The sequence below is a fragment of the Chiloscyllium plagiosum genome, chromosome 32 (assembly GCF_004010195.1).
Source record: "Chiloscyllium plagiosum isolate BGI_BamShark_2017 chromosome 32, ASM401019v2, whole genome shotgun sequence".
Classification (NCBI taxonomy): Eukaryota; Metazoa; Chordata; class Chondrichthyes; order Orectolobiformes; family Hemiscylliidae; genus Chiloscyllium; species Chiloscyllium plagiosum.
Window position 1 is genome coordinate 2,898,878 of NC_057741.1, and position 21,561 is coordinate 2,920,438.

At 41.5% G+C, this 21,561-nt stretch overlaps 2 protein-coding genes across 2 annotated transcripts in view; one reads left to right on the plus strand and one right to left on the minus strand.

The window, feature by feature from the left end:
• gtf2e2 (general transcription factor IIE, polypeptide 2, beta) overlaps positions 1–21,561 on the minus strand; it is a 72,253-nt gene that overhangs the window by 12,685 nt on the left and 38,007 nt on the right. The window contains exon 3 of the mRNA XM_043674022.1: positions 7,186–7,271. Coding sequence (XP_043529957.1) covers positions 7,186–7,271 — 86 coding nt within the window. The remainder of the gene's footprint in view (positions 1–7,185; positions 7,272–21,561) is intronic.
• On the plus strand, positions 12,096–19,927 carry smim18 (small integral membrane protein 18). The gene is made up of 2 exons (XM_043674023.1): positions 12,096–12,248; positions 18,739–19,927. The coding sequence occupies exon 2, from the start codon at positions 18,788–18,790 to the stop codon at positions 19,091–19,093; it is 306 nt and encodes a 101-aa protein (XP_043529958.1). The 5' UTR covers positions 12,096–12,248; positions 18,739–18,787; the 3' UTR covers positions 19,094–19,927.

Here is a 21,561-nt window from a genome sequence, read left to right on the forward strand (position 1 = left end):
ACTTCCTAATGTCTTGTTAGGAAGGTTAGCTTAGTTGGGATAGGCGATGGATCACTTTGTTGTGGATTAGGAACTCTGGTTTGTCTTGGTCATGTAATTTCTCAATCAGTGAAGTCACTTTGATTTGTTGGACTCCAAGAGCCGTATCCTGTGAAAACTCCAGCTGCTCTGGCTAGGGTCATATGGTGGGTTCAGCATCTACTGAATTTTCCGCCTGTCCGGGGATAGTTTGTCAGAGCTCATTTGATAGGATTTTTGTTTTTTGGCAAGGATTATCCCATATCCCTTCAAGGATTGTTCGGCGGGTAAACCCAAACTGACCCCTTTGGATTTCTTTCAATTTCCAGAGCAGGCTAGCCACATCCTCCAAATGCTCTTTGGTCAGGTCGGCTAACCATGCATTTATGATTAAGATTCTGGTGTGCATCAAGTTTGCAGCTGGGGGTTCAAATTAAAAAGCTTTCAGTATCGTCCCTCCTTCACGGAGACTTCCTGACTATCCTCAGGTGTGGGTACCTTCTGATAAGCCCTCACCAGTTAACTAAGCTCTGAGTTTAAAATGGGTTTTAACTATACTTGAACTCCCTGTTCTGTATCACAAGTGTGGAGGTTTTTGGGCTACCAGTTTTCCCTCACTTATTACCTCGTGTGGTTCCCAACCCCTCTCATTTCATTTGGGACACTACTGCCCTCCGGTGACTGTCCAGATCCTGCTTCACTACCATGCAGCTCACCAACTTAGTGTGTCTCTCTCCAAATCTGCATTACTTTCTGGGACGTTGCCTGTTTCCCTTCAAAATTGGAAAAATTGTATTGGCTAACCAGTCCTTATTGTGGAACTAATCATGTTGACAGTATAGGATGAATTAAAAGTGGATAATGTCAAAATCTGTTTGACCAAGGATGCAGGCACGAGCAATAGCTCAGAAAGCACAGAAAAAGGGAAGGATTTATAGATAAAGAACTTGACGTGCTATTCAGTATTTCATACAGGATAATCTAGTCACGATAATATAAAATCCAAATCCACACTGAAAAAGTGGAAGGTTTTGACAGAAAGTCACTGCTGTAACCAGTGGAGAGAAATTCCTAAGAATGGAAACGTGCTCACTTATCTCACACATTTGGCTTGTTCGAGTAGTTAAGGGCACCAAGAAGAGAAATAAAAGGAAAGCAGTTCAAACATAAGCATCCTGTCAAATACGAGCTAATACTCACTATTTGTTATGGTCAAAAGCTTTGATATAATAATTTAACCACAATTTGCTATCCAAGTGCCGTTTCTGAAAATCGGTACCGCTGTGAGTCATTTTAAATCCAGAATGACCTCCCCCAGTGTTTAATAATGTGATCATGAAGAATGTGGTTGACTTTGGCATAATGATTATTTACCATCCAAGATTATATCATTGCTTTCCAAGAAATTCTATTAGTTTTAAATTCTATTAGTTCTAAAATATGGAAAAGGTTAGACCAGATCTAAAAACTGAAGTTCTAAATTGGAGAAAGGCCAATTTTGATCGTACTTGGCAAGAACTCTCAAAAGCTGATTGGGTGCCGATGTTCACAGGTAAAGGGACGGCTGGAAAATGGGAAGCCTTCAGAAATGAGACAACGAGTGTCCAGAGAAAGTATATTCCTGTTAGGGTGAAAGGAAAGGCTGGTAGGTATTGGGAGTGCTGGATGACTAAAGAAATTCAGGGTTTGGTTAAGAAAAAGGAAGCATACGTCAGGTACAGATAGGATAGATCAAGTGAATCCTTAAAAGAATATAAAGGAAGTAGGAGTATAATTAAGAGGGAAATCAGGAGGGCAAAAAGGGGACATGAGATAGCTTTGGCAAATAGAGTTAAGGAGAATACATTAAGGACAAAAGGGTAACTAGGGAGAGAATAGGGCTCCTCAAAGATCAGCAAGGTGGCCTTTGTGTGGAGCACATACTAAACAAGTATGGGGCACATACTAAACAAGTATTTTGCATCAGGACTTACTGTGGAAAAGGAAATGGAAGACATAGAATGTAGGGAAATAGATGGCAACATCTAGAAAAATGTCCATATTACAGAGGAGGAAGTACTGGATGTCTTGAAATGCATAAAAGTGGGTAAACCCCCAGGACCTGATCAAGTGTACCCTAAAACTCTGTGGGAAGCTACTGAAGTGATTGCTGGGCCTCTTACTGAGATATTTGTATCATCGATAGTCACAGGTGAGGTGCTGGAAGACTGGAGGTTGGCTAACGTGATGCCACTGTTTAAAAAAGGTGGTAAGGATAAGCCAGGGAAATACAGACCAGTGAGCCTGACGTTGGTGGTGGGCAAGATGTTGGAGGGAATCCTGAGGGACAGGATTTACATGTATTTGGGAAATCATGTCTCACAAACTTGATTGAGTTTTTTTGAAGAAGTAACAAAGAGGATTGATGAGGCCAGAGCAGTAGATGCAATCTATGTGGATTTCAGTAAGGCGTGCGACAAGGTTCCCCATGGGAGACTGACTAGCAAGGTTAGATCTCACGGAATACAGGAAGAACTCGCCATTTGGATACAGAACTGGCTCAAAGGTAGAAGACAGAGGGTGGTGGTGGAGGGTTGTTTTTCAGACTGGAGGCCTATGACCAGTGGAGTTCCACAAGGATCAGTGCTGGGTCCTCTACTTTTCGTCATTTCTATAATTAATTTGGATGTGAGCATAAGAGTTAGTAAGTTTGTTGATGACACCAAAATTGGAGGAGTAGTGGACAGCGAAAAAGGTTACCTCAGATCACAACGGGATCTTGATTAGATGGGCCAATGGGCTGAGAAGTGGCAGATGGAATTTAATTTAGATAAATGTGAGGTGCTGCATTTTGGGAAAGCAAGTCTTAGCAGATCCTTGGGAGTGTGCTGAACAAAGAGACCTTGGAGTGCAGGTTCATAGCTCCTAGAAAGTGGAGTCGCAGGTAGATAGGATAGTGAAGGTGGCGTTTGGTATGCTTTCCTTTATTGGTCAGAATATTGAGTACAGGAGTTGGGAGGTCACGTTGCGGCTGTACAGGACATTGGTTAGGCCACTATTGGAATAGTGTGTGAAATTCTGGTCTACTTCCCATCGGAAAGATGTTGCGAAACTTGAAAGGGTTCAGAAAAGATTTACAAGGAGGTTGCCAGGGTTTGAGGATTTGAGCTATAGGGAGAGGTTGAATAGGCTAGGGAGGCTGAGGGGTGACCTTATAGAGAGTTATAAAATCATGATAGGATAAATAGACAAAGTCTTTTCCCTGGGCTGGGAGAGTCCAGAACTAGAGGGCTTAGGTTTAGGGTGAGAGGGGAAAGATTAACAAATTAACAAATGATCCCTGCCACTGCCACCCTAAATGCTGCATCACAGTTCCCACTTCTCCTCTCTCTTCCACAATTTGGATAATGGCCCACACATTTTTAGGTCACTGATTGAAAAAGAAGCAAATCTTTCCTTAGGTTTTTTTTTAAAACCAGGTTAATCACCTGAAAAGGTTTTACCATTAAGCTCCTAAAAACTTACATTTATGTTGTGGGCGGCACGGTGGCACAGTGGGCGGCACGGTGGCACAGTGGTTAGCACTGCTGCCTCACAGCGCCAGAGACCCGGGTTCAATTCCCGCCTCAGGCGACTGTGTGGAGTTTGCACGTTCTCCCAGTGTCTGGTGGGTTTCCTCCGGGTGCTCCGGTTTCCTCCCACATCACAAAGATGTGCAGGGTCAGGTGAATTGGCCATACTAAATTGCCCGTAGTGCTAGGTAAGGGGTAAATGTAGGGGTATGGGTGGGTTTCGCTTCGGCGGGTCGGTGTGGACTTGTTGGGCCGAAGGGCCTGTTTCCACACTCTAATCTAATCTAATCTAATGCACCACTGTTTCCATAAAACCAGGGGACAACCAAAAGCGTTACCAAAGAGATGGACCATAAGGAAGAAAAGGCATGTTTGGTGGGGAGAGCCAGAGTGCCTGGATGGCTGAAGGCAGTCATTGACAGTGGGTGCAAAGTAAGACGCACAGAAAGTGATGCCAGAACAAGTCAAGGCAGGAGAAAGGATTGTGGAAGAGTAGGAGACAGTGAGGTCTGCAGATGCTGGAGATCAGAGTTGTGAGGGTGTTGCTGAAAAAGCACAGCAGGTCAGACTGCATCGGAGGAGCAGGAAAATCAACGTTTCAGGCCGGAGCCCTTCAAGAGGGAGACTATTCAGGAAAGGAAAAAAAAGCAATAGATTTACATGCAGAAACTAAGTATTGAAGAAAGGGTAGAAACTAGAACATTGGAGTGCTGGGTGAAAATACAAGCCATATCTGGAGATATTGTAGCCACAGTTCAATATGTAAGAGTGCAAATAATCAAGGGTAGTCCTACTGAACCACCCAAAGGGTAGTCATTGGAGGTGAATGGTGAAATAACAGGTACACAATCCCTTATCCGAAACACTCAGGACCAGCTAGTTTTCGGAATTTTTCAAATTTCGGAATAAGTGACAGTTTGACGGTGAAATTTTTAAAAATTCTTGCCAAATAGCAGATTCACTGTAACTACTACAGGCCCTGAGACAGAATTGAGGCCTGCCAGTGCGTTGCATCTGAGTGACATGCATCGAGTGGGCATGGAGTTGGGTTAACTGATTGCACGCCAAACAACCGTGTTAATAAGAAAAAATCTTCATGAGAAAACCTTCAAGATTTCAGAGCTTTTTGGATTTTAGATAAAGGGTTGTCTACCTGTACTTACGGTCTAGAAAAACAAAGAATGGAGATTACACCCTAGCGACACAGGAGAGTTTTGTGATTTGATTAGTGCCATTTAAAATTGCCCATAGGTTAGATGCGTTAGTCAGAGGGAAATGGGTCTGGGTAGGTTACTCTTCAGAGGGTTGATGTGGGCTTGTTTGGCTGAAGGGCCTGTTCCCACACTGTAGGGAATCTAATCTAATAGGCTGGTAGTGTGGCCGAGCGGTCTAAGGCGCTGGATCGAGGTTCCAGTCTTGAAAGAGCAGTGGGTTCGAATCCCACCGCTGCCATTTCTGCCGATCAACTCTAACGCTGCAGCATGTTAAAATGGTGTGTTGAGCACCGCTGTATTTATGTGGGCAGCACAGTGGCACGGTGGTTACCACTGCTGCCTCACAGCGGCAGAGACCCGGGTTAAATTCCCGTCTCAGGCAACTGTCTGTGTGGAGTTTGCACATTCTCCCTGTGTCTGCGTGGGTTTCCTCCGGGTGCTCCGGTTTCCTCCCACAGTCCAAAAATGTTAGGTGAAGGGGTGAATGTAGGGGAATGGGTCTGGATGGGTTGCTCTTCGGAGGGTCGGTGTGGACTTGTTGGGCTGACGGGCCTGTTTCCACACTGTTAAGTAATCTAATCTAAATCTTGGGACAGGAAGAAAAGGAATCTGAATGGAGATGCAGTCAAAACCTAAGATCACATCTCATTCAGGAATTTTAGAGAAAGGAAGTTGGGTATAGACAGTAGCTTGTAAGGATGAAGAGGAATTACTTTGAGGAATATGTCAATAATAGCAACTTTGAAAGCGAAAGAAACAATATCTGATGAAAGATAACCATTTATAATGTCATCAGCATGGCACAAGAAAATTGGGAGAGAATCAGAGAAGGCAAATGAACAGTCTTACAAAGGAATTGTCCATAAACTTCTTTCATCTGTGACAGTGCAGGAGGAGTTTAGGGAGATGATTTGGTAGTAGAAAAAAGGAGCCAGAAAGCATCTTTACTAAAATTGCCAACTGCTGAAAGCAAAGAGGCATGTAGCCTGCCAGGACTTCTTATGAGTCAAAATATGTTGTGCTAGAAAAGCACAGCAGGTCAGACAGCAGCTGAAGAGCAGGAGAGTCAATTTTTCAGGCATAAGCCCTTCATCAGGAATGTGAGGAGGAAGGGAGCTGAGAGATAATAATGGTGTGGGGATGGGGATGGGGATGGGGGCAGGCAGGTGGGAAGGCTGTAGGTGATTGGGAGGGTGGGGGATAATTGTTACAGATTAGATTCCCTTACGGTGTGGAAACAGGCCCTCTGGCTCAACAAGTCCACACTGACCCTCTGAACAGTAAACCACCCAGACCCATTTCCCTCTGACTAACGTACCTGACACTGTGCAATTTAGCATAGCCAATTCATCTGACCTGCACAGCTTTGGATGGTAGGGAGGGTGCAGCAGACAGGTGGGAAGATGGACAAGTCAGGGTCAAGAGGATGATGCCGAGTTGGAGGGTTGGATCTGGGATGAGGTGAGGGGTGTGGAGGTTTGGAAACGAATGAAATTGACATTGATGCTGGGTTCTGGAGCGGAAGATGAAGCGTTCTTCCTCCAGTTGGTAGGTGGCTTTGAGTTGCCCAGGATATCTGTGACTGCAGGTAAATTAGTTGTGCAACAGATACAGTTGAAACTTTATTGCTGGAACAGCACAGCAGGTCAGGCAGCATCCAGGGAACAGGAGATTCGACGTTTCGGGCACAGGCCCTTCTTCAGGAATTCCTGAAGAAGGGCCTGTGCCCGAAACGTCGAATCTCCTGTTCCCTGGATGCTGCCTGACCTGCTGTGCTGTTCCAGCAATAAAGTTTCAACTTTGATCTCCAGCATCTGCAGACCTCACTTTCTCCCCGTGCAACAGATACAAGCAAGTTTATCCCCTTTAAAGTTGAGTTAGTTGCAAGCCATTCAGGAAGATCAGAGTAAAAGGTTTTTGCTGGGAACAGAATATCAAAAGGTAGCTGGCAAGGGATTAGTTCAGCTAATTGACACTGTAGTTACAAATTATATTTACAATGTCAAATTCCAGGTAGCTGGGATTCAGGTAGTTCAGTTATAACTAGTCTGGAAAAGTCTTATCTGATGAAAACTTTTCCTACACCAATTATGTAGTGATTGTAATGAGGTCAGCTAGGTGGACTTCATAGAATAGGAGTTCCCTGATTGTACCAGGCTATCAGCCCCAATCAGGGAGCCCTGCTTGATAGATATAAAACTCACAAAGAGTTGGCACTGAGGAAGCTCTGACAAGGTCTCTCTGTGTAAATAAAGGGTAGCCTGGTGATGGGATACTGGCTTCAGTGGAGTTGTTTCAACATCAACAAAAGTATGAAAATTTAAAACTATTCACTGTGTATTTTAAGCAAAGTTATGAAGGCTAATTACTATTTCAAGCAGAAAAATATGGAAGCCGTTTACCTTCATGTAGTTAACTATTTTAGCAAGCACTCCAAATTTGTATCCAGCACTCCCTGGAAGTGCTTTATAGGCAAAGGATCCATTTTCTGTAAACAATAGAGTTTATTATAAGAAGTGTTTTTCAAAAAGTAAAAGACATAAAAACAATGCCAGCATTCTTCTAAGTGATTTCAATCAATCTGTTCAAACACGTTATGACACAGCTCCAGGGGCAGGTCATACTGAAGCCATGACCTTTTAACCCATAGATACACAGTCACATCACTGTGCCACAGATCTCTCCCAAACTTATGCTGATCAATTTTTTGAATGTGTTATGAAATGTTGGTATCATGGGTGTGATATTACCATGGTTTCTCCAGTCGCCATTCTTCTACCTTGCTAATTTCTAAACCTAAATGCAAAATTTATTCTATTAGCGCTCTCCTGTGATTTATTGTCCACCTATATTTGTTGTCCATTCCAAGCTCCTGACTTGAACTGTTGTATTTCAATAGATATATTCACAGTGTTGTTCAGAACGAAGAGTGTTTCACATTTTTGCCCCTTTGTGCCAGGGAAGTCTATAGACTGGAACTGTTTATGGATTGGAGGGCAGCTAACGTAACCTCACTATTAAAAGTAAAAGAGATGAAGAGAAAACAGGGAATTATGGACTGATTAGCCTGACATTGGTAGGATGGAAAATGATAAGAGTCCATTGTAAAAGATTTAATAGTGTTTGATATTTGGAAAACAGTGACAGGATAGGGCAGAGTCAGCATGGATTTATGAAAGGGAAATCTACTGTGGCTCAGTGGTTAGCAGTGCTGCCTCAGTGCCAGGGACCCACGTTTGATTCCAGCTTTGGGTGACTGTGTGGAATTTACATATTCTGCTCATGTCCACATGGGTTTCTGCTGGCTGTTCTGGTTTCCTCCCATGGTCCAAAGATCTGCAGATTAGGTGGATTGGCCAAGCTAAAGTGCTCATAATGTCCATGTGTAGGTTTTGTGGTTGGCTAAGATAATTGCAGGGTTATGAGGATAGGCGGGGGGGGGGGGGGACTGTAAGGTGGGCTGCTCTTTGGACGGTTGGTACAGACTCCATGGCTGAATGGCTTCTTTCCGCACTAGAGGAAATGTATGATTCTTTGAAACTGGAATTTTGAGATGTAAATAGTAGAGTTGATAAGTGGGAACCAGTAGATATAGTTATCTTGGTACTTTGAGAAAGCTTTCAATAACATCCTGCAAAGCACATGGGATAATATAATGAAATGGATGGATAGCTGGGTGGCAGACAGGAAACAGTAGGAAGAAATGGGTCATTTTCAGAGTGGCAGCAAGCAAGGTGTTGCAGGAATTAGTGCTTGGACCCCAGCTATTCATAATATATATGAATGATTTAGATGAAGGAACTATATATAATATCTCCAGGTTTGCAGAGGACACACGTTGGGTGTAAAGGTGAACTGTGAGGAGGATGCAGATGTGCTTCAGAGTAATTTGAAGAAGTTGAGTGCATGGGCAAATCCATGGACAAACAAGTATAATGGGGATAAATGCGAAGTTATCAACTTTGGTAACAAAAGCAGGAAGACAGATTATCTGAATGGCAACAGATTAGGAAAGGGGGAAGGTGCAATGATACCCGGGTGCTCTTTTACACTGATTGCTGAAAGTAAGCAAGACGATGCAACCAGTAGCAAAGTCAAATGCATCTTGGCTGTCAAAGCAAGAGGATTCAAATGTAGGAGCAGGGATGTCTTGCTATAGTTGTACACCACCTTGGTGAGATATTATATGCAGTTTTGGAATGCCTACCTGAAGAAAGATGTTCTGGCTACGAAGGGAATGTGATGCAGATTTATAAGGCTGATTCCTGGGATGGTCAGCCGACGTATGTTCAGAGACTGGACTGATTGGAGTTTCAAAGGATGAGGGAGGGATCTCAGAAACTTGACTTGACAGGGTAAACACAAGAAAGATGCCCCCAATGATCAAGTTGTTGTGAACCCGGGTCACAGTCTAAGGATATGTGTAGATCATTTAGGACTGAAGAGGAGAAATATCTTCACCTAGAGAGGTTAGCCTGTGGAATTCTCTACCAGAGAAAGCGGTGGAGGCCAAAACATTGAATGATTTTAATATAGAGACAGACACAATTCTTAGGACTCAAAGAATCAAACATTAGGGGCTGAAAGTGGAATGTGGGACTGAGTTGGATGATTAGCCTTGATCATACTGAATTGGCAGAGCAGGTTCAAAAGGCTGAATTGCCTACCCTTAGTCTTATTTTCTATGTTGTAAGTTCTGGGCACCATATCTAAAGAAACATATACAGGGGAACTTTGATTATCCGAAGGAGATGGGCGGGCACTATTTCGTTCGGATAATCGATTATTCAGTTAATTGATTTAAATGCCTTTCCTCTGGGGCTCGGAGTTTTTAAAGTCTGCTCCCAGTTCAGGAGCCTGCAGCTGCACAGCACGCGAGACCCCACCCCAACGCCATCCAACACCACCCCCAACAACGCCCCTGCACCCAACCCCACCCCCCAAACCAGTCCAACACCGCCCCCACCCCAACCCTGTCCAATACTATCCCCGCCCCCAACCCCGCTCCCCCCGCCCCCTCTCCGGGGCAGCCGGACTGTACACCAACAAGGCTGCTACAGCTGCTGTCTTTGTGGGGTAAGTCTCCAAATAGAACACACACAACTTTTTACTGTAACGTTTTCATAGGTTCCACATTTGCCCTGTACAGGACAATGTTGGAGAGATTACCTGGGGACGGGGGTGTGGTTTATGATACACCCCTCTGTAGAGCTCCAGGGAAAGTGTGGAGGGGAGAGAGAGAGGGTGGGCGGGCAGTCAGTCATTTGGAGATGGTGCCTGTTTAATCACTGTAAACAAAAGATGCGATCACTGTTGGAAACATTACTTTGATGTAATGGTTCTATCGGGACCTCAAGATCTCCTTCGGATAATCGGTATTTGGATAATCGAGGTTCCTCTGGATTGACCTTGAAGGGAGTGCAAATAGGTTTACCACAGTGACACTGGACTCCAAAGGTTAAATTATGAGCAGAGATAGAGGGAAAAGGTTGCAAAGGCCTGATATTCCAGAGTAGTCTGTTTCACTGCAATGGTGGAGAGACCTCCTAATTTGTTACTCAATTCCCTTAAGAAAAATAGGCCAACATTCCATTTCCTTTCTTTTCACTAACTGACTTGAATGCTGGCTTTTTGTGATTCGCACACTAGAAGCCCGAACTCCCTCTGTCGGACTTCTTACAGCCTTTCTCAATTTAAATAATGTTCAGTTCTTTTTATTCTTTCTGCAAAAAGTGCATAACCTCATATTCCCCACATTATATTCCATCTACTAAGACTGTGCCCACTCAATCTGAATATACTCCTTTATGGACTCCTTGTGTCAACCTTAGTCCTTGCCTTCCTATCTGTCATCCTTCCATCATCTATTTATATATATTGTAAATTCTCATGTCCCCAGCACTGTTCCCTAAGGCACTCCACTAATTATAGGTTGCCATTCTGAAAATGCACCCCCCCCAACTTCTTGACCCTGATTTTGTCTGCTATTAGTTATTCAATCCTTTAAACTGGGCAATATATTACCCAAACATAATGGGTTCTTATCTTGTTAAGTAGTCTTTTTGCAGAATCTTATCACATACCTTTTGGAAATCCAAATATGTTACATCTACTGGCTTCTCCATATCTATATTGCTTGTAACCTTATCAAAGAACTGTTACAAATCTGTCAGGCATGATTTCCCCTTCGTGAAGCCATGCTTACTCTGCTGGATCACATTATGTGTTTCTAAATGCTCTGTGATGGCATCTTTTGCCACAGACTCTAATATTTTCCTCGTGGATCAAATCCGAGAATTCCATCTCAAACGATATTGAGTCTACCTATAGTACATGTAATGTAGTGTTCCGAGCCAGCAGCTCACCATCATCTTCTCGGCCAATTAGGGATAGACAATAACTGCTGGTCCAATCAGCATTACCCACGTCCCACAAGTAAATAAAAAAAACTACGATTGTAGTCTCTTGAATTAAGAAAACTATGGGATGATTCAATCAATCAGAGTTTTCCTTAATGGGAATAATACCATGAAATGACAGATGGTATTTTCGCTAGTTGGTCATAAGTTAAAAATGAGGAGTGAGTATAGTCTAAAACTTAGAACCAATGGGCGGCATTCGGAGCCCAGTGGTTAGCACTGCTGCCTCACAGCACCAGAGTCCCAGGTTCGATTCCAGCCTCGAGTGACTGTCTGTGTGGAGTTTGCACATTCTCCCAGTGTCTGCGTGGGTTTCCTCCGGGTGCTCCAGTTTCCTCCCACAGTCCAAAAATGTGCAGGTCAGATGAATTGGCCATGCTAAATTGTCCCGTAGTGTTCGGTGTATTAGTCAGAGGGAAATGGGTCTGGGTGGGTTGCTCTTCGAAGGGTCGGTGTGGACTTGTTGGGCCGAAGGGCCTGTTTCCACACTGTAGGGAATCTAATCTAATCTAATCAGACCATTTCAGAATGAAATTGGCAAAAGATTTTTACCGACAGTAAATGGTAGAATTTTGGACTACTCTTCCTATCAAAAGCAATCAATTTTTCACTTTAAATGTTGGATAGGTCACAGCTCATGCATGATCTCACAGGTTGGCGAGCACAGATAAGTGACTAAAAAGCCTCTTCCTGCTCCTACGTTCAAGAGCAAGAGTACGAAAGTATGTATCAGAGAATTATAACAGATGCAACACAACAAACAGAAAAACAAGGAATAGGCATACAAGTGGAGCAGATGAGATAAAGGAACATACAGAACAAACGTAGAAGAGACTGGTAGAAGAAAAATGAAGCTTTCTAACCTGAAGAATATACATCTTTAAAAACATATAGCAAAAGTCAATATAAATTAAAGATACACCATTCCTGGCCAATAAGAGACAGGATCCACCTTCCGAGTCATCAACACCAGGCTATGAGAATTACAGAGCACATTACAGTATTTCCTATTACAAGAACACCCTACAGCCCCTCTTGCCAGAAAGGTATGTGTTCTTTTTCCTAATTTAGGATTTGTTGAGAAGCTGATAGTTAAAAAGTATTTTTACATTTGAGCAAGAGAAGCTCTTGTGTCAGCATGAAACCTTGTGAAAGAATCCGAACCCTGCCTTGGTTTTTATTAACAACAGGCCTATAGCTCCTTTCCGTTCTCTTACATATCGAGGAAGTGAATAATTAATTTTTAGTATCTGCGATTAACAGCATCACAACTAAAATGAACAAAAAAAGTGAATACTGCTCATTTTAAACTTTCTATTGAAAGCAACAATATATAACCAAACGGCTGGTTTTGACCTTTAAAAATGACAGTATGTGAAATACTGCTGTTTCGGGTTCTGCAGTATAATCTGCAGAATTGCTGAAATGGAACAGTTCACATGAACAAAGGCACCAGATTGGGATTTGCAGCTGCAAGATGATTCAATACAAAATTACACTGCAAAGATTAACACATGAAAGGGTCTTATGTTATTTTAATAGGAGTGTTAGCCTATTTAAAATAGGGGTAAAATGTCTTAAATACCGTGCACATACATTCCTAATACTGTTTCAATATTAAATTTAGAATGCTCAAGACATTATATTATAAGATACTAAGGGATTCAAGGGATATGGAAACAATGTGAAGGTTTAGCAGAAATAAATGAGCAGGCATGATTTTACTGAATGGCACAGCACACTCAGGACGACCTATTTCTCTTAAATCTTAAAGCTTTGTAAACAAAACAAAATCAAAAAATGCATCCAGTTCTAAGTGTTTGATGACAGTTTGCTGTTTAAGGTATTTGATAAATTTCAATAAACATCAGTCATAGAGTCATACAGATGTACAACATGGAAACAAATCCTTTGGCCCAACTCGCCCATGGTGACCAAATATCCTTAATTAATCTAGTTCCATTTGCCAGCACTTGGCCCATATCCCTCTAAATCCTTCCTATTCATATACCCGTCCAGACACCTTTTAAATACTGTAATTGTACCAGCTTCCATCATTTCCAGTGGCAGTTCACTCCATACGTGTACCACCCTCTGTGTGGAAAAAGTTGCCCCTTAGGTCCCTTTTATATCTTTCCTCTCTCACCCTAAACTTATGCCCTCTAGTTCTAGACTCCCCCTCCCCAGGGAAAAGACCTTGTCTATTTGCCCATCCATGCCCCTCATGCTTTTATAAACCTCTATAAGGTCACCCCTCAGCCTCCAACACTCCAGAGAAAACAGCCCCAGACTATTTAGCCTCTCCCTACAGCTCAAATACTCCAAACCTGGCAACATCCTTGTAAATCTTTTCTGAACCCTTTCAAGTTTCACAACATCCTTCTGATAGGAACTATGAATCTGCACACCAAGGTCTCTTTATTCAGCAACACTCCCCAGGAACCTACCATTAAGTGCAAATCCTGCTCTGATTTGCCTTCCCAAAATGCAGCACCTCGCATTTATCTGAATTAAAGTCTATATATCACTTCTCAGCCCATTGGCCCATCTGATCAAGAACCCATTGTAATCTGAGATAACCTTCTTCGCTATCCACTACACTTCCAATTTTGGAGTCATCTGCAAACTTACTAACTACACCTCCTATGTTGACATCCAAATCATTTATATAAAAGATGAAAAGTAGTTGATCCAGCACCGATCCTTGTGGCACACCACTGGTCACAAGCCTCCAGTCTGAAAAGCAACCCTCCACCACCACTCTCTGTCTTCTACCTTCGAGCCAGTTCTGTATCCAAATGGCTAGTTCTTGCTGTATTCCCGATGATCTAACCTTGCTAACCAGTCTCCCATGAGGAAACTTGTTGAATGCCTTACTGAAGTCCATATGAATCACGACAACTGCTCTGCCTGCACCAATCCTCTTTGTTGCTTCTTCAAAAAACTCAATGAAGTTCATGAGACGGGATTTCCCATGCACAAAGCCATGTTGACTATCCCTAATCAGTCCTTGCCTTTCCAAATATATATAAATAGTGTCCTTCAGAATTCCCTGCAACAACTTGCCTACCACCAATGTGAGGCTCACTAGTCTATAGTTCCCTGGCTTTTCCTTACCACCTTTCCTCAATAGTGGCACCACATTAGCCAACTTCCAGTCTTCCGCACCTCACCTGTGACTATCGATGATACAAATATCTCAGCAAGGGGCTCAGCAATCACTTTCTTAGCTTTCCACAGAGTTCTAGGGTACAGCTGAACAAGTCCTGGTGATTTATCCACTTTTATGCATTTCAAGACATCCAGCACCTCCTTCTCTGTAATATGGACATTTTTCAAGATTTCATCATCTATTTTCCTACATTCTGAATCTTCCATGTCCTTCTCCATAGTAAATCTAAAATCTAAAATCTAAAAAAAAAAATCTAAAAAAAAAAATACTGATACAATATACTCTTTTAGTATCTTCCCCCATCTTCAGCTCCACACATAGACTGCCTTCCTGATCTTTGAAGGGCCCTATTCTCTCCCTAGTTACCCTTTCGTCCTTAATATATTTAAAAAGATCTCTTGGATTCCCCTTAACCCTATTTGCCAAAGCTATCTCACGTCCCCCTATTTGCCCTCTTGACTTTCCTCTCCACTCCTACTGCCTTTATACACTAAGAATTCACTCGATCTCTCCTGTCTACATGCTTTCTTTTTTTTCTTCACCAATCCCTCAATTTCTTTAGTCATCCAGTATTCTCTATACCTACCAGCCTTCCCTTTCACCCTAACAGAAATATACTGTCTCTGGACTCTAGTTATCTCATTGTTGAAGGCTTCCCATTTTCCAGCCGTCCCTTTACCTGCGAACATCTACCCCCAATAGCTTTTGAAAGTTCTTGCCTAATACCGTCAAAATTAGCCTTCCTCCAATTTAGGACTTCAACTTTTAGATCTGGACTATCCTTTTCCATGTTAAAGAAATCATTATGGTTTTTTATCTTGAAGCAAAGTAAGCTTTAGCTCTAAACAGACAGTGTTGGAAACAAGCATTAACTCAGGGATGAGTATTATTCACTACACAGAAATAGGGAAGTAGGTGGATTGACCTGTAAATAGAGCACCATGCAGTCTTACGATCGTAAGAATTCAGAACGAATAGGCCATTTAGCCCCTTGAGCCTGTTTCACCATTCAACAGGACCGTGGTTGATCTAACATATCTCATGTTCATATTCCTGAATTTTCCCCCATAACCCTCGATTCCTCTTCTGATTAAGGGCCTCACTCAGAATTATCAGGCAGGAGAGACTTGCTCCCAACGTGCAGCACATCTGATTCTACAGACTGCTGATCAGTGAAGTGACGTATTGAATGGGGGAGGAAGAGGGCTCTTTTCAAGATGTTTATCATCACTCAGATGACTTTTAATTTTCCAACATCTTCCCCACTCACCCTGTTGATTGTCCAAATATTGCCTTATACTCCTATTTTGCTTATTCCACCCAGGCCTTCTGCAGTATTAACAGTGGTCACCATTCCTGAAGGCTCTGCTGATCGTGCAAAGGTGCCAAATACGGAATGGTTGGTAGCAATAAGATAGGGAATTTCCTCATGGACACCAGTGGAAATTATACCATACAGTAATTAAAGGTCAATTGACTGGAATATTATTGTGGGGTGAACTATTTAACTGTAGGCAGGCTTGTACCTGATATTTATGTCAGAGCTCATCCTCAGCTTATAATTCAGACCTGGAAGAGGACAATTATTTATATTATCATCTAGCATGGTATTGTTTCCAGCATCAACAAACTTTCAACTTTAAATTGCAAAAAGAAAAAATGGCAAGTGTTGGAAATCTATCGAAACTCAGCAAGGCAATCAGTATCATACCAAAACATAAAAAGATAAGTCAAGATATACTGTGCATGGCTTTCATCCGGTTTGTGGCGATTTCTACTACACTTAGTTTTGTAATTTGCATCATCAACTTAATCAGACTTTAATGAGGGTGTCAGAATGAACAATTCTGGTTGGACATATTCTATAAAGTATCAGTAAATGATCTCATTCACCATTGCACTTTGTTTGCCTTCAACTATAAATAGGAAGAATTCTTATCCAACTGAATGATCTTTCACTACCAGTATAAATAACATTTCCAGTATTTTTAAAACAAATAAAATGCTCAAAAACGGCTCTTCCAATGCAATGGTAACATTTAAACTAAGAGACTTAGGTTCAAGTTCTCTCTCCTCCAGAGGTGTGTAATAACATCTCTGAGAAAGGTTGGTTTGAAAATATCTAGATGTGCTCGAAGAAATTGAAAATAAACATTTTCCTTCTCCCAAGTATTTTCATAAAACTGATCTTTCTCCTATAGCAGACATCCAAATATAAAATTAAACTCACCTAAATGTATGAACTCTCATGTTGAAAGCAGGTCCACGAGGCAACAGATTTCTGACTCTCTGGCGCTGGGCATACCTGTCGCCTCAGTGTCCTAAATATGATATTCTGTTATTATGTGCTGATGTCACTTAAGCAAGGACTTACTTTGCACAAGAATTACTACCTGTTCCACTTGACACAGCAGTGGAAATGAATTCTCTATCAAACAAAAAGTGGAATTCTTGCTGTGAAGGACAGCATTTTACTAACATTTTAATCCAAGGGCTCTGAGAACAAGGTTACAATGATGAAGAGCAGAGCCCCAATTTTTGCTTGCAGGTGTAAATTATGCACACAGTCACCAAGATGGGATGGCAATTAGGTCTTCTGTATATACATGTTGTCACTACAAAAAAAAACGTAAATTTTCCTCTCTCAAAATGTTCTTTATCATTCTTTATGTGCTCTTTATCAAACATCAATATTTTCAGATACATTATTGTGTAAACTTTGAAGAAATGTTCACAAAGTAAGGGTTAAATATTTTAAATAAAGGAAGAAATTCTGATGTCATTAATGACGCTGTCTCATGTTGAGTTAGGTGGGAGCTTTAAATTCTTTGGAAGAAAAAACTATTTTAATTGTAATAATAATGTGAGCATGCATTCATATGGTACACCACTTGTCACATTTTCCAGTCAGTCACAGTACCTATCCTGAAACACTAATCTAAGTATGTGCTTTCTCTGTATATGTCTTATTCTCCATTCAGCTTTTCTTTCAAAAACAAATTATTTCATGCCTTGTGGGCATTGTTCAGATTTTTCATCTGCTTTTGCTTATGTAACTACCTGTGCTCTTTGTAGCTACTGACAAGGTGCTCCACCTGTCTCAGGTCAGGTTTTACTCATACATCATCTATGTTCATCCAGTCTTTCCACTTCGTTCTCTCCAAACTCCTTAGTTCCAACAACTGAACAAACACTTCCTTCATGTGAAGGATAGATATTCTTGCCCGTGGGTGGCACGGTGGCACAGTGGTTAGCACTGCTGCCTCACAGCGCCTGAGACCCGGGTTCAATTCCCGCCTCAGACGACTGACTGTGTGGAGTTTACATGTTCTCCCCGTGTCTGCGTGGGTTTCCTCCGGGTGCTCCGGTTTCCTCCCACAGTCCAAAGATGTGCAGGTCAGGCGAATTGGCCATGCTAAATTGCCCATAGTGTTAGGTTAGGGGTATGGGTGGGTTGCGCTTCGGCGGGTCGGTATGGACTTGTTGGGCCGAAGGGCCTGTTTCCACACTGTAATGTAATCTAATCTAATGTAATGTAATCTAATCTAATCTAATTTGGGAACCAGCCATTTAGCCTATAATTTGACCAAGATTCTACTGAATTTTGTTAGGATAGTCTGGGAATGGACTGAGTAATGATTGGCATGTTATAGTGAGCCAATTCCTTCTATCACTTCACATATAATTGGGATTAGGTTGACAGGACAGCTAACAGGCTGGTTTGGAGTTGACCCTTCTAAATTATCAAGACATTTCACTCATCAATTAGATGGCGGTATAGTAGCTGCACTGGAGTAGCCTGATTAAAGGCATGGCTAGTTCAGGAGGGCAGCTGTTACGTTGGATTGTCATTGGAATATGTAGCCTTTGCTGCGTCGAGGATATTCAACCATTTCTTGACAACAAATTCAATTAAATCAAAATGGCCATCTGTGCTGGTGAGGATTCAGGGAGAGGTCAAGAGAGATCATTCATGCAGCACATTTGGCTAAATGAGTATTGTTAGGAATGGTTTACTATAGTCCTTTGCACTCAGGTTAGGCCTCACTATCCTTGAAAATGGGAACTTCCATGAATCTACAACCTCCCATTCAGTGTTTAACTCTCCAGCTTTATCCATTACTGCAGCAGGACTTTAAATTGATAGCAGAATTGTTTGAACGTCAAAACCATACTACTACTTCCATTTACCAAACGTATAGCTATTTACTGGGGCAGCATTTCATTTTTAGGTATGTGCCTTTCATGTTCATTTACATTACTTTATGAACAAGGGTTGCTCATAGTGATGGAGGAATGAGATATATGCAAAGCTATAGCACCAAAATAATTAATAACCAGTACATTTCTATCTTTTTTTCCAGGTGCATATTTCTGATTTGGAGACCATCTCTGGAACATCCATTTCTAAAAATGGCAGCTAATAACTTTAGTCAAACTTGGTTCGTGATCAATGATGCCACATCTATAAATCAAGACACTGAATTTCAAGTTCAGCAGATGCAGCTGTTTCATGATAGCTGGAAGATTGCTTTCTTTCTTATTTTGCTGCTTTTTGTTCTTACTGTAATTAGCCTGGTTTTATTAGCATTTCTTCACGAGCTGCTTCTTTGCTGCTTTTGTACAAAGAGCAAAAGTTTAGAAATTCTGGACAATGAACCCCATGCTGCAAGAATTGTGATGAGTACTATGAAAAGACATAAAATTGAAATGGTATAGAAAATGATTTATCATGACAGACAAATCAAAATAAATCAAACTATTTCAGATGGAAATTTATTGCCATTTGATATCAAAACAAATGAAAAAATCTTCAGCACAGGATTAGTCATTGAGAATTTGGTAAAATAGTCAGCAAAGTAAACTAGATTAGAGTCTTGTTAACAAAAAAATAATCTTCAAATACAGAAGATGACTTAAAGAAAGTAGTGTTTTATTAATCTGATTCCAGAGCGCCTGAATTAAAATGAGAGCTCGGAGGTTAATTTACAACAGTGATACAGATCCATTGATTCAGTTAATAATGTGGAAACTGTTCAAGGATGGGGTTGAGGGAGGCAGTTGTCCGAAAAAAAAAGGACAATGGCCTGAATCTTCAGATCTGGGCCAGAATCTTTATTTTCAATCCTGATCAGAAAAAAAAAATTGTCCACTGACCTTCGGAGGAATTTTCCTAAGTGAAGCACTGAGCCAGAGTCATCCCAGCCAAACCAGTCCAGTTCCGTTCAGGAACTCACTCATTGGATCTGAAACTACATGCTCTTTTGCAGCAATAACCATCATATTCCACATTTAAAAGGTCCAAAGTCACTTTGACTTATACTTACATCTCTCAAGAGATGAGGCAGTAAAAGGGCCCAGGGCCCAATAGGTATAGGGGACCAGGGTGCTAGATGCACAAGGAGAAGTGTACAGCAGGCAAATAGGCAGGCAATGGTGCTTAGAATAGATTAGAGGCTGTTGTGGAGCTAAAGTAGGTTTGGTTGGGGAAGTTCATGAGAATCTGGGGTAGGGGTTGGTGAGAGTATGAGGTGGAGGGTCAATGGAGTGTCAGGTATACACGAAGACAAGATAGAGTCAAGTGAATTTTATGGTTAGTCAGGCGTTAGGACTGGTTTTTAATCTCTCTAACTTTTCCTTATTAAATACTCAGTTAAGTGAGGTGGAACCCTCCAAAGTCTCAGACTCAAACAGTTGTGTTTTTCTAGATGGTTCCTGGCACTGGGTAATTGGCCATCAGAAATTTCAATTTCTTACCTACTCTGACTTATTCGGAACTCCATACCCACAGAACAAGTGTTCTTGACTCCGAACTGCCCTCAGTCGTGGCTTCACAAGATCAAGAGGAATTAGAGATGGGCATCAAATTCTGGCCGTGCTAGTGACATTCAATTCCATGAATGAAGTAAACAAAAAATTAAAGATAACTAAGCAGCCAAGAAATTTGAATTGGACGATCTATTTCTAATTGGAGGATATTTAAACAGCAAGAGATTTATTTCAGTTAGAGATTCTAGGTAAATATCTAGATTGGTACCTATTGTGATTTGGCAAGGCACATAAGTTCACACATCCTCAGAGCCAATATAGATCTTAAGCTCAAGTTCCTGTGTATGTCTAGAAGGGACAAGGCAATCAATGTATTTCTCTCTACACTGAAGTCTCTTCTTGGACATTTGCTGATCATATCTGCTTGCAATCCCAATTAAAGTAAATGATCACTGAAAGCAAACTACAACAGTACAAAGATTGTTTGCCATGGCAATAATTCTGTCTGATATCAGTAGTGATTATTGGGGTGGGGTTTCATATTGATACGAAATTTGCAATTCACAGGAGTTACAAAACAATTGACAACTAGCTACATAAAGGAAACATTTCAGCAGAGCTTGGTTAAAGGAGGTAAATTTTAAGGAACACTTGAAAAGAAAAAATACATGTAGAGAATTAGAGATGATTAATGGGAAATACCTAATCTAAGGGCTCAGCAGCTGCAGGCATGTCAGTCAAAAGTGGAAGAATTAAAATATTGCGTTTGTATGAGACTTGGAGTTTGGAGGTTACAGGGCGACAGTCAAGAGAGAAGCTATAGAGGAATGATGTCAATGAGCAAAAAGATGATAGGTGAATGGGATTTGTTGCAAGATAGGATTAGGCAGCAGAGCTTTGCATTACTTCAAGTTTATTGATTGTGGAAGATAGGAAACCAGTCAGGAGCATGTTAGAATAGTCAGGAATAGGAATAAACAAAACATGCTTGAAGTTTTCAGTAACAGATGAATTGAGGCAGAGACAAAGTTAGTGCTGTTATGGAAGTGGAAGTAGGTACATTTGGTAGGCATTGATGTAGTTGAAAGCTCATTAAGGTCAAAAAGATGCCAACTAATGAACATTTTGGTTAAATATCAGCTAGGTAGAGGGATGATTCAGGGAATGGAATTTGTGTTGAGAATCAAAAGATAATGACATAACTTCCTAATATTGACAGGAAATTCTGCTCAACAAATCCTAGATATTGGTGAATTAGAGCTAGGTGCCATCAGCATAAATATAGAAACTAAGATTACATTTTCAGATGGTATTGTAGAGAGAAACAGGAGTGTTGGAAATGTGTTGCTGGAAAGGCGCAGCAGGTCAGGCAGCATCCAGGGAACAGGAGAATCGACGTTTCGGGCATAAGCCCTTCT

Excerpts from the sequence above, each read along its gene's own strand:
- smim18 (XM_043674023.1), top strand. The coding sequence starts at position 18,788 with ATGGCAGCTAATAACTTTAGTCAAACTTGGTTCGTGATCAATGATGCC.